At 38.4% G+C, this 12,849-nt stretch overlaps 1 protein-coding gene across 1 annotated transcript in view; it reads left to right on the top strand.

Annotated features, from left to right (window-relative positions):
* OTOG (otogelin) overlaps positions 1–8,560 on the top strand; it is a 99,374-nt gene extending 90,814 nt beyond the window's left edge. Inside the window, exons 50-53 of the mRNA XM_086472395.1 lie at positions 347–466; positions 2,443–2,488; positions 7,112–7,191; positions 8,360–8,560. Of these exons, the coding sequence (XP_086328521.1) occupies positions 347–466; positions 2,443–2,488; positions 7,112–7,191; positions 8,360–8,560 (447 nt within the window). The remainder of the gene's footprint in view (positions 1–346; positions 467–2,442; positions 2,489–7,111; positions 7,192–8,359) is intronic.
* Positions 8,561–12,849: the final 4,289 nt, after the last annotated feature.

Below are 12,849 nucleotides of genomic sequence, written 5' to 3'. Positions count from 1 at the left end.
AATGTGCAAAGAGCAGCTTTATTTGGCCAAATTCTAGGAACAGTTTGCATGTACACAACGTTAATTTCTTGGGGAGTCAATCACATCGCTGTCTACAGAGATTAAGGGGATTTGACATATTGGAGAAATACCATCAACTCGACAATTTTAGAACCCACTTTATATTTAGTGGATTTTTAACTTCTGTACTTAAACAAAACTTTAACGTGCATCTAAATTATATTTTGCTATAAGTATTACTTTTGATTCAGACAAGATCACATACAATGGAACTGTATTATAAATACTTACAGTGCTGTTCTTAGTCAGTTGCTGAATAAAGCTTCCGTTTTAAAATTTTTAACAGCCTGGTACTGTTTGGATTTCAAACTGCATCAGATATGAATGCACTAAAACAGCAATAGGACCAGTTCTGGTTTCCTCTTCAGTTGGCTGCCCACCCTTTAATGAAACTGAATGTGTGAAGGTCAGTGTTCAATACGTTGTTTGCATTCCAGCTATGATTTATGTTTGCATGAAAAGGTTTTTACCTCAAGAAGGGAGAAATTATAAATTCTTGCAATGCCTGCATATCTGCCCAGATATTTGAAGGTGAAAAGCGCTATCTATACATGTGTAGTGTGCCACCAGACTGCCCAGTTACGCAGCTGGAGAGACCTCTTCTTAGCTCAGAAATATATTTTTTTTCATAGAGGCTTGTAATATCAAACTAGTCTTCATACAACTGTGAATTTGCATGCGTTTCTGGGTTGCATTTCTCCTTTCTAACTGATTCTCTGTATATAGCAATTTGTTTCATCACAATGGTCAAAAACATTGAAGAAAAGGAAAGATTGCATGAGTATCAGGAAGGTTTCATGGACTAATTTTGCAGCAGAAGCAAAAGCTCTGTTTGAATTTGCAAAATGAGATTAGACAAAATGCCAGGAAATGTTTGCAGGGAGCAATCTCATATTGCTGTCTGTACTTCTACATTTCCATGCGGATGGGAGGATACTTTCCTTAATGAATGTTGGTACGCAAGCAGGGAACAGTCCTAAAGGCAGCTGGGTGGCTGTAGGTCTTCCTCACAGATAACAACAGATTGGTTCTTCAGAGAGTCTCAGTTAGATAGCTGGTGAAAGGCTTTTTACTCTTCTAGGCAAACTAAAAAAGTTAAGGCAGAGAGACAGCTCATCATGGCTTGAGATGAACTCTCCTTCAAGTAATCCTGAAAGAGCTTTTTAAAAAGCTGCAGTTATTCTTCCCACAGTACTCTGGGGACTGCTTCATGCTACAGCGCTGAAGACAGACATGAATCTCCACTATGGGGAGTGGATGGCTTCTCATTTAGATGAGATTTCTTCCTCCTTTGAATTCAGAATCAGATTTTTGTGATTGTCAATATGGCCTCTATCAGAAGTCAGGGGTTTACTCTAAGTAACACATGATGGAGTCAGACTTAACACAGTTATTCCCACTCCAAATGCGGCATTTTGATAGCTGGTGATGGGTAGTGGCATTCAGTGACAACCACTTAATAGACACTTGTGTTAAAACAGTCAAGTTAGATCACTTACAGCCGAACCTTCATCCATAAACCAGTGTTGTACCACAAGCTGGGTCCTGTACCTGGTGTGCAACAAGCCAATTGTACACACAGAGCTGAGATATTTATATATTTTAAATCTGTGGAGAAAGGGGTGCTAGGTGGAAATTCCACAAAGCTAGCACACCTCGTTGTTTTGCTTTACAGTTTATACACACTTTATGGTCACTTAATTACTACGCATGCTCAGAAGGTATCGTTATGCTCACTACTGTAAAATGAAAAATACAAACTAAATTAGCTTACAGATTTTCAAGGATGTTTATCCTTGAAAAAGTGGTTTTTTACTCATTAATTGTCCTTGCCTAGATCACATGTATCAGCACAAAGAAGCCAGACTATCTGGTGGTACTCTCTGGGGTATCAGTCTGTCAGTGGTGTTCTTACTCAACGGAATAGACGTTTGTAAGGTATGCATTGCTGAAAGACCACCTGGTCCAGACGACAAAACAACGGGCTCTGAGTCTTGTGAAAAACTGGACTGCAGTAAACCGGATCGCAGTCTGGGAAAACAAGATCAAGCTTGGGAAAAGAATTCTTGCTGTTGGACCACCTGGCCCATAAGACAAAAGCATAGGCCCTGAGTCTTGTGAAAAACAAGATCAGAATGTTGTGAAAAACAGGGCCAAAAATGGCCAAACTTGGGAAAGGAAGGAAAAATTCCATCACTAAAAAGAAAGAAAAAGAAGGAAAAAAAATTTTTTTTCATTGCTTGATGTACATCACTGGAGTGCTGCATTTACGTGAATAACATTGCAGAGCTTTGTCTGGAAGGTCCTTCTAATAGTGCAGATATATGGGAATGAATGTTTGAAAAAATCAAGTTTTTTCCTCTTTATTTCTGTCTTGGTCAGGTTGGAGGCTATGTCGTGCCGTTCTTAGAAGGATGCTGCAAAACATGTAAGTGATTAATGACACTTCCTGCCTCACAACTCTGTCTGATTTATTGTTACCTTAGAAATAAGGTTGATTCTTTCTGCATGAAAGCTTGATTCACTTGTCTCAAAGGCCGTGCTTTTCCTAGTCCTACTCATGTGAATACCACTGAAACTAGTGGAGTTACATCAGAAGAAAGTAGTTTAACATTGAAGAGTTTACTCCACTGATAGTGATTGTGGCTGGCCAAGTCACCAGAACTGCTGCCTTGAGTATTTTGGCATTTGAATTTATATTTGATATGGATTTTTATTTCATGTAAAACTCCTCAAAGTATTAGTTACTGTATTTAGTATAATAAAAGGTACTGTGTTTTGAAAGGCACCTTAAAACATGCTCCATCTACATTCATATCTTCATTTGGTAAAAATGAAGACTGATCTATGCAGTTTGTAAGTTAATGCTGTGAGTGATTAACTGATTGTACTATAGTTTGAGGTTCCATTAATAGACATAGTTCAGAAGCTTTCAGACAAAATCTTTTGAAAGAACTTACAATTAAAAAATCCCCCCTTACTTGATTACCAAGATATATTTTGACACCTATGAGAGCTAATGAAAGTTCTGTGGAAAGAAAAAATTCTCTACAGAATACGTTCAAAATATGCTAATTCTTAATATAAATCAAGAGCTAAGTATATTTTTTCTTACACTGATACATAGCTGAAACATTTTTGCGAATTTCATGAAGAATTTAGCCTGAGGCAGACACCTAACCTGAAGAATTTAAGCTCAAATACTTGAAGTTGACAATGTTATAAGCAATTGAAAAGGAGATTTTATACTGGGTAGTATGATACTATCTTTAAAAAGGTGCAGAAATCTCACTTCATTTGCATAAGTGGCTGGAATAGTGACCTAAAAGCTAAAGATAGTAGGAGATAAAGCGTGGGAGAGAGCTGGAGAAAAGTGCAGGTATTTCCTGCTGGGTGGGATGGGGCTTGAACAAACATAACTACCAGATGTGGTACCACGTGCACAGTTACTGCAGTGGGATGGATATATGTTGCCAACTGGGAGGTATCTTTTGGTGTTAATTCATTATGTACTATGTTTTGTAGTACAAAGTGTACTGAAACTGTGGAAGATTTATGTGCTTTTTTCCTGGTCCTGATTACTGTAAGGGAATGGTAATATCTCTTCGTGTTTTTTCACTCTGATGGACCTGTGTTTCAAGCACTTATCCTAGTTCTGTAGCTGATTTTCCATAGGGTCCTTGTGATTAGTTTTTGATTATCTGACATTACCCTTCAATGGCTTAGCAGCCATATAAGCCAGCTTCTGAACAAACAATTTAAGATAAAGTCCATTAATCTACTTTTCAGCAATGCATATCTTGCTACTATACTTAAAGAAAGATCATAACCACCCTCTTAAGTAAGTAAGACAAAAGTATTGAGGCATGTATCACAAAGTAAAATTTAAACCTTGAAAAATCCAGTGACTTCCAAGATGCATTTACAAGTAGATTAATACAGTTTTGATTTCACACCTGTTTATAGACAACGTAGTACCTCTGAGTCATGTAGTTCATTCTGACTCCAAACAAATCTTGCATGACAGCTGTAGTCAACTGTAATTGTGTGAGTCGTTTTATGAGAAGGGTTATTGGGGTTTTGTTTTCTTTTGAAGTTCTTTGCCATTAAAAGCTACTGTGATTTTTGCTTTCAGTTTTGATTGGTATTTGAAAATTGAGTCCCAGGAGTTCTACCAAAACCCAGGGAGTTTTTACAAATACTGCTCAGAGGAAATTACGCTATTTCTTTCTTGTAGCCACAAAGGACAACTTAAATTTAGGGTACCAGGTTGTCTTAGTTAAATCAATGTAGAGCAGATTCTTCCTGGTTTTGACATCAGGATTAGCAATGCAAGTAAAACCTGGATATGGTCCTGAGCCACTGATCCCTGCTTGAGCTGGGAGGTGGGAACAGGTGACCTCCAGAGGTCCCTTCCAACCTGTGATCCTATATCATACAGACATTTTAAGCTTGAATTGTTCCCTCAAATATGCTGAAATCTAGTAACTCCAAAATGTTTCATACTGATAGGGAATCCTCTGTAACATGTGCTCTGTTCAACATGTAATATTCTTACCAGGTTCTTCAGTGTCAGTGCTCCTCCCGTTCCCTGTTAGCCCAGTCACTCCTACAGCCTACGCTGGCTGTAACACAGGTACATTTTCCTGGAAATAAGTATGACCAACCCAAACAGCATCATTGTTGATTTCCAACAATGTACTCCCTGATAGGAGCATCAGGCCTCACGTTACCCAATGACGCCAAAAGCTGCAGTGTAGTATAACTGCTCGTGGTTCAGTGACTCACATTTTGGTTTTGTTTCGGTTTTCATTCTGCACTTTGTGGGCGGTGCATTGTTGTCAGCCAACAATGTACTGTCGGTAGTAAGCACTCGTGTAGTCTTTAGTCTGCTGCATGTGTAAAATGGCTGTGTTTAAAAATGTAAGCTAATTCCATTATGTTTACAGTGCTGTAGAACATAGAGACTAATGGTTTTGCTTGTTAAAGCTTGTTATGTGAGCAACATTTTCACATATGATGTATCACATAGTTTTGCTTCCAGTGGCACATCCAGTAGAAGCAGATCATTTCTTTCCCATCCGTAGTTAGGACAGTATGCTCAAAATAGCAAGCCTGTGTTTACTCCATGAAAATTGGGGATTTGTTCTTTTTAATAGAGCATGTTAATTTTTTGAATGGTAGCTTGAATGCAATTGTTTTGGCATTTATTTTATGAAAACATCTCTATATTTTTGTAAAATGAATTATGTTGACTGTAATTTGTACGTCACTGAGTGATACATCCTTCCTTACATTACACTCGTGACTGTAGGAGGTACTACACTGAAATCTGTGTTACTCTTTCACATTTGGCATCACTTTAAATGACAATGGTGTTGTGAGTCAACCTAAAAACCAAGCAAGGATTTTTTGACCATACAGACTTTGAAAAAGAATCTCATAACGCGACACATGTAAGATGCTCACATGTTTTGTGAGGTTGTTCATGGAAATGTATACTATACTGTAGAGCTCATAAAAACCCACTGGACATTTACATGCATGGAAATACATGATATATTTATTTCTGTGTGAAGTATGATGTACTTCCACTATAGCCTGGATGAAATCATAGTCACAGCTGCACTGAGTTCTCCATCCTACACACCATGTATAATGTAAAAGGAGAAAGGACATGAATAGGACTACATGAAACATGAAATAATGGTGAGTGGTTCTATTTTCAAAAACAATTTTTTTTTTCATTTCTCTATTTACTTTTCCTTAAGTGAATGTAATTCAATGATCGTCGAGCAGTAGCCAGCCATTTCTGATTGTAGATTTTTATTTGCTTCCAAGATGCATTGCTGTCCTTTCTTTCACATTCTAGAAACATCTGCTATGTCTAGGAACAGTAGCAGGCTTATATATTTAAAAAAAAACCACGAGCACCAAAAATATTTCTGAGAAGCAGGATTACCTGGTTTGACAGTGATTAGAGCAGGGAACTGGATGGTGCATGTCAAGATGTAATGAACATCTGTCATGGTTCAGTATTGGTCAAACCAATGAGTCTTTCATTGCCCTTGCTTTTCTGGAGCTAACGGTACTCACTTTTTGTCAACATCTTTGGATTTCTTGGCTGAAAGAAAATGCAACTCTTAAGTGGAGGGTCATGTGTGACTGCATCATGGTGTGTAACATCTGCTGTGAGACTGGAAGCTGTTATAATGGAATGGACTGTTCATTTCTGTTACAGATCTGCAATGTGATGTGGTTTCTTCAGTATAGAGAGGATCATCGAAAGAAGATATTGTGCTTTCCGATCTCTAACAACTGAACTTTATACTGAACTACTTTGCTTTTCTTCACATGCTCAAGATTCCCTTCTTAAATTAAGTTTAACTCCTCATTTCATTTCATGAGGGTTTTTTTGTATCTTTATTTCATCCATATACTTTGTACATACTTCTGTGAGAAAAATCGTGGAAATAATGCTAATGAAAATCGAAATAAAACATTTAATTTTTTCACTGGTGTTTTTTTTCTTATTTAATCAAAACATACAGAAATTTAAAGCTCCTATTCTTCATCAGTTTCTGCTGCTAAGTGTTCATTTTAAACTTTGTCCATACCACTATAATGCAATTGGTATCAAAGTTTGTTACAGTCATTTTGCAGAAAATGCATTTTATGCATTATTAACAAGCCTTCTCACAGGATTTGTTGATCAATTTTACAAAATTTTTTTTAAAACAGTGGACTTACTCTTAAAAGGCTTCTGAGTGAAGCATGAACCTTTTATAACTTATTGAAGATATAAGGAGACTTTAAGTCTCCTTATATAAAGATATATCCTTATATAAAATGTAAAGGTACTTTAATGCACAAAATGAATAGTTTCACAAGTGATGCAATGTATAGCTAATGTCACTTTGCTGAAGTTTTCTATGTGCAATGATGTATTGGGTCTTTGTGTCTCTTGAGCCCATAAAATGTTCAAGAACGTTCTTGTCTGAAATGTTTAGAATTTTGAGTTGATATTTTTCAATCAATGCCCATTTTGCAGGTAAGGAAGACGGAAAATTCTGTAAAAAGGTGACTGTTAGGATGACTATCCGCAAGAATGACTGCAGAAGTAACACACCAGTAAGTAGATAACTGGTTTAAATGTTTCCCTTAATTCTCAGCAATCATTTTCTGAAATAGTAAGAAAAAGGGGGATGTCACTTCTACTTCTGTCTGCATTTAGGCGCGTTGATTTAGTGGAAATCCAAGGTCTCTGTTCACCCTATAATGCAATTGTTATATGCAAATTAACTTCGATATAACGGAATCTTGCCAGTGATATATTTATTACAGTTAAAACGGCTGCAGATATGTTTAGTTTTTCATCTGTCTAGGGAAAGTATTTAAATGCCAACTTCACAAAGAAAGGAATCTTGGATCCTGAAGGGTTTTTTTTTCAGACAGCAGCACAAGCATGCTGTGAAATGTGTAGGAAGAATGAGACACTATCTGTGTGTGTCTAGCGAAGGATTTACTGTAGAGGGACACCAGCAATGTCCTGCTGGGCAGTAAGGCAGTGTGAGCAGCAGCACGGGTGCAAACAGACATCTTGTGTGAAGTGTCAGAGTGCCTGGAAAAGCTGTAAGAGTATAGGGAAACAGCTGTAACCTCTAAAATGACTCTGAGAGTACGTTTTGTAGAGTAAACTGTTGAGCAGCCAGGAAATTTAGTCTCGGTGTCTCATTGAACAGAAATGCAAATCCTGACTATTAAACTTGAAAAAAAAAATCATTTATATGACTGTTTCTGTTTCAGTCTGTATTACAGTCTTGGTATCATTAGTAATAATTCCCCTTGGCTTTCCAAAGGATTGATTCTTTGTATTCCTCCTTACTGATACCAGTATAGCAACACTGCTTCGGTGTATTGCTGAAATTAATACTGTAGGGAGTTGTGGACAGAACATTTGGTGCTCTGCTCAAGCCAAGGTTGTTATGAATACTTTAAAACTCAAAACTGAAATTGTTCTTTGTGTCTGTTAATAGCTAGAAACTGCTGTTACTGAAATTGGCAGGAAAGTCATCATTAAACTCAGAAAGATTAAAATGGAGACCTATCTGGGCAAGGTACTCCAGTTTCTTGCTCGGACAGAAGGGGATTTCATAAGGGGCTAGAGGGAACACCTCCAAATTTTATATTGCCGTGCCATTGGATTTGGGTACCTAATGTCTTTGGACTTTCTGGAGAACTCCTAACTTTATTTCCTAGCTGCTTCAATTGCCTGATTATTTTTCATGTTTATTACCAGGTGAACATTGTTTCATGTGATGGCAAGTGCCCGTCTGCGAGCATTTACAACTACAACATCAACACATACGCAAGATTCTGCAAATGCTGCAGGGAGGTCGGACTACAGAGACGAACTGTGCAATTATATTGCACCAGTAATTCAACCTGGGTCAGCTATTCAATCCAAGAGCCTACAGATTGTTCTTGCCAATGGTCTTAAAAAAAGCATAAAAGGAAAGAAAACAGCAAGCCCAGCTGTTCCCAGCATAAGATGATTTGAATAGTTTATCTATTTAAAATATGATACCCCAATCCACTGAATTTTACCAGTTTAATTCTAAAAGACAAAACAGTAAAAAATATTTTTGACTCTTCTAGATTTCTGAAGAATGGCTTTGCATCATTTGTATTGTGATTTGTCTTCATGTCCATTCATAGGGATGGTTTTAAGAGTTCTTGTGATATGTGCCAACTTAAAAGGTGAAGTGATTTACTTTAGAAACACCTCAAGAGAAAGAACACCATCTATTTTGTTCTGGAAGGCTGGCCCACTTTGTCAGGCACCCGTTCCTGGTTTAAATCATTGACTGCCTTACCTGGCAGTAGTTCACTATTTTCAATGCGTTGCCATTGTGCAAACACATTCCGTGTCTATTAAGAAAAATTTTTTTGACAACATGAGAAGAGTTTTCAGTTTAAATCATGTTCCTATTGCAAAGGAGAGCATGTACAAGAAATTCAGTTAAAGATTTTATTTTTTTTTAAACAGGGAAACATTGTCAATACTGATAACTGTGAGTAATATTCCTTGGTCATGATTTGAGTTTTTATAGTGAATTTTATATTGTAGCGAAAAGCATTATGGCAAACATGTAATGTATGGAACATAGACTGGTTTTAGGCTATCTAGATTAGTCATAAGGAGTTACTTTATCTTTCTGATGAACAATATGACGTAAACTGAAAAATACACAGATTTAACAAATGAAAACCATTTTACATGCCTTTATATAGATGTACATTAAATGAAAACATTCAGTTTGTGAAGTGCACCATACTTAAACTGTTTCTTTAGGAGAATGAACTTTAACACTGATTTTAAAGATGTGAAAATTCATTAGGAAAACAAAACCACAATTATGTATCTGTCTAAACAAAAAACAAAGTTGAAAATCTGTCACCAGTATAGTAGAATGTAACTTCTTATGGCAAGTGCTTGATACTGAAAATGTACAATTGTAAGGTTTGAAATTTCAAAAGCAATTTTGCTTATGAACTTGAACAATTAATGTTTTGTTGTAATGAACTAATTTTTGTCTCCTCTAAGCTAATGTTGCTGTTCTATTCTTTTCCAACAAATACCACCAAGATTTAGCAAAAATCAATAGCTTTCATTTTGTAGATTAAAATTGTAGATAGCACATAGTGGTACACTTGAGATTCTGTAACAGAAAATAGATCTCAGCATAACTTCCTAAAAAGCTGCTTGTCTGCACTTAATCATGAGAACAATGTGTTGTTAAAATCAGTCATGAACATTTTTTATATTAATTTTGTATACTGTATAATTCATTCTTATAATATCTAATAAACAACAGGAAGTCTTATTTTGTTACAATTAATTTTGCTATCATTGTTACAGCATCTTAGTATCGTCTTTCAACATGGTAGCAATGCACATGGTTAATTTTAGGATTTGCTGCTATCGCTGGTACTAATGATCTAATACTACATCAAGGAAGATCTACACATGTGTTTTTGAGTATCTACATCTTTTTCTGATTCCTTCACAGTTCAATTTCATCTTCAGAAATGCAAAATTCAACTATGTAAATTTATTCGAAAGAGAAATTGGAAAACCATTGTTTCAAGGTATAACAACACATTTCTGACACTGTCAGGCCATTCTGGAAAAACAGGGGAAAAAAGAAGGGTAAATTTCTGCACATATGCTTTCTGCAGCTTTTTCCTTAACCGTCCCTCAGGGTTGACTGCAATGAGTAGAGTGTGTTTTAAGTAAGCGTAGGCATTGTGTTATAACGTAGTTGCGTAGTGATGATTACCCTTCAGTACTTAGGGCCAGGTAAGTCATTAAGATCTGACTGTAATATGTGTAGTCCCTACCCGTTTCATAAGACATGTTTCTTGTTCAAAGAAACCTTCTAAATAGTGAGAAAGGACAGAGTTTGGGAGGAGTGAATCCTTTGGAAACCCATGGACTGAGGAGCAGGAAAAAAAAAGTGCTGCTTACAAGACCTTCAACCCAAGTACCTAGAATTCAAGCTGTGGCATTTTCAAAGGTAAAGTTCAGCCTCCTTAGTACCAGTTGGCAGATGCCATCCTAGAAGCTAGGAATTAATAAAAAGAGCTGTTTCTTTTGCTCTTAAGGAAGATGGTATTTGCTGTGAAGTGCCAACCAGCAACATGAGGGACAGAATTAGAGTGGGCATTAGGCCAGCCACCACGCTGCCCTCAGATGTGACACAGTCCCTCCTCTTGCTACTAGAGCTAATGGCAAAGTGCTCCTTGCTTCCAGCAGCACAAGGCAGTTGCTCTGAAACCATTTGAGATCCAAGCTTTCAAATCTTGGTTGAAGAGCAAGTTAATACTGGCAGTGAGAGTAGAAAGCAGACTGTAGTGTACCCAGTAACTAATCAAAGGCTGCTGCTGCTTCTGTTTCATCAGTAAAATAATAAACATTATGTTAATTCCTTACATCTGATTTCATAAACATTGGGCTTATGCCGAGAGAAACAAGGGGAAAGATCCATAACTGCCTAGGGCTTGACAGGGGGAAGCTACTTTTGCCCTTGCCTCTGTGTCAAATTCCTTCACGGATGCTTAGCCTGTCTGGATAGTTCAAAGCAACCCGGGCCCTTAACATGCATTTACCTTACCCTGTGTTTGCACAAAGCAGCTCAGCTGGAAAAAGATTTTTGCCTTATTTGTACTTCCATGTCTTTGGAAAACAAAGGGGCCTCGATGAGCTGTGGGTGTCATTTGGCTCTCCCATGCAGGAGGCGCTTGAATTGTAACAGGATCTGAGTTCTAAAACAGCTTTACTTTCTTTTTAGTAAGAAGTTGTCTTTTGCTTGGTTATACAGATGCAATACGAAGGGTATACAGCACTGAAGCTGTACTCTAGAATACATGCATTTTACTATCACAGCCTTATTTGTGTCTTTATTACCCTTAAAGGCATATGGGCACTTGGAGTTAATGAAATACTGGAGCCTTTATGTAAGTTCTCATAGTGGCAAAAGTTAAATCCAGCATTCAGCACGTAAAACAAGTCGCCAGAGGGAAACTTGCTTCCTAAAAGCACTGCTACCACAGCATAGGGTGTTATGGCTGTTCCTGCACTGCACGTGGTTCAGAGACAAAACTGACTGGATCCTTCACTGAATTCGAACAACATTTCCTGCAGTATTTTGTAGAAGAACAATGTCTGCTAGGGATCTAAAAAAAAAAAAAAACAAACCACAAACAAACCCCAAACGAACAAGCAAGCCTGGCTTTAGAAGCGCAAGAGGTGTCTACTGGGTAGTCGTGTGGAGGGCAGCCTTGGCTGGGTGGCTGCTGGGCCTGAGCAGAGAGACTGCTCCCTCACAGCACGGGGACAGGGCAGGGGCAGGCACCCCTGCTGCGGCCATGGGCAGGAGAAGGCACCTGTGCTGCTGCCATGCACCTGTGCTGCTGCCATGCACCTGCCGCCTCTCGGAGAGGAAGCCTCAGGGGGGTGTGGAGAGGCCTCCTCCCCTCCCTCCAGCGATGCGGCCAGTTCGCACCAGCTGAAGCCTGTTTCTGTGGGCCAGTCCAGGTGGAGGTGGTGCAGGGTCTGGGCTGGGTGTCTGGGGGACAAAGGCAGCATGGAGGAGGCAGCCTGCGTGTGTGGTGAGTGCTGTTGTTCTGAACTAGCTCCTTATTTTAGAAGAGAAGAAGAGCCACTTGATATGGGGCCTGTGGGCTGAAAAATGAGGGACAGGAGGCTTGTGCCCTCAGATTCTCTGGCATGGGTCTTTAATCCTTCCCTTGTGCCTATCTAAGCATGGCTGTGAGCAAGATTTGAAATGAATCCTGTATTCTGTAAGATCTGGCTTCTGGGTGGTGAAAGCAGCAAAGAAATAAAAATGCTGGTGGTGTTTGAAACCGTTGTGCTCATACAACCACGTTGAATCAGCTCTTCAGGCTCTGCTGGGAGAGGTGGCTCTGCAGGAGAGTGGACCTGCCTCGCCTCTGGAAATCTGAAACTGGCGAAGCCAGAGGAGAACACGGCTCCTAAGTTTCCTTGTCTTTTGTTGGCCTCAAGGCTATCTGCAGAAATGCGCTTCTAGAGGCGGATTAATTTAGATCAAACTCAAACATGGTGTTTAGGTGATTTCTCCAAACAATTAAACACTGTTGGTGCTTTTCTGGTAGACATCTTGTAACTGCTGCTCTGCAGGGCTAAGTGTATTGTAAAGTTGTTTATCCTGAATAAAAGAAACCAAATTTGAAAAACTCTTTTCA

The sequence above is a fragment of the Leptosomus discolor genome, chromosome 12 (assembly GCF_034619465.1).
Source record: "Leptosomus discolor isolate bLepDis1 chromosome 12, bLepDis1.hap2, whole genome shotgun sequence".
Lineage (NCBI taxonomy): Eukaryota > Metazoa > Chordata > Aves > Leptosomiformes > Leptosomidae > Leptosomus > Leptosomus discolor.
The sequence above is the reverse complement of the archived record's forward strand: the minus strand, read 5'-3'. Positions and strand labels throughout refer to the sequence as shown.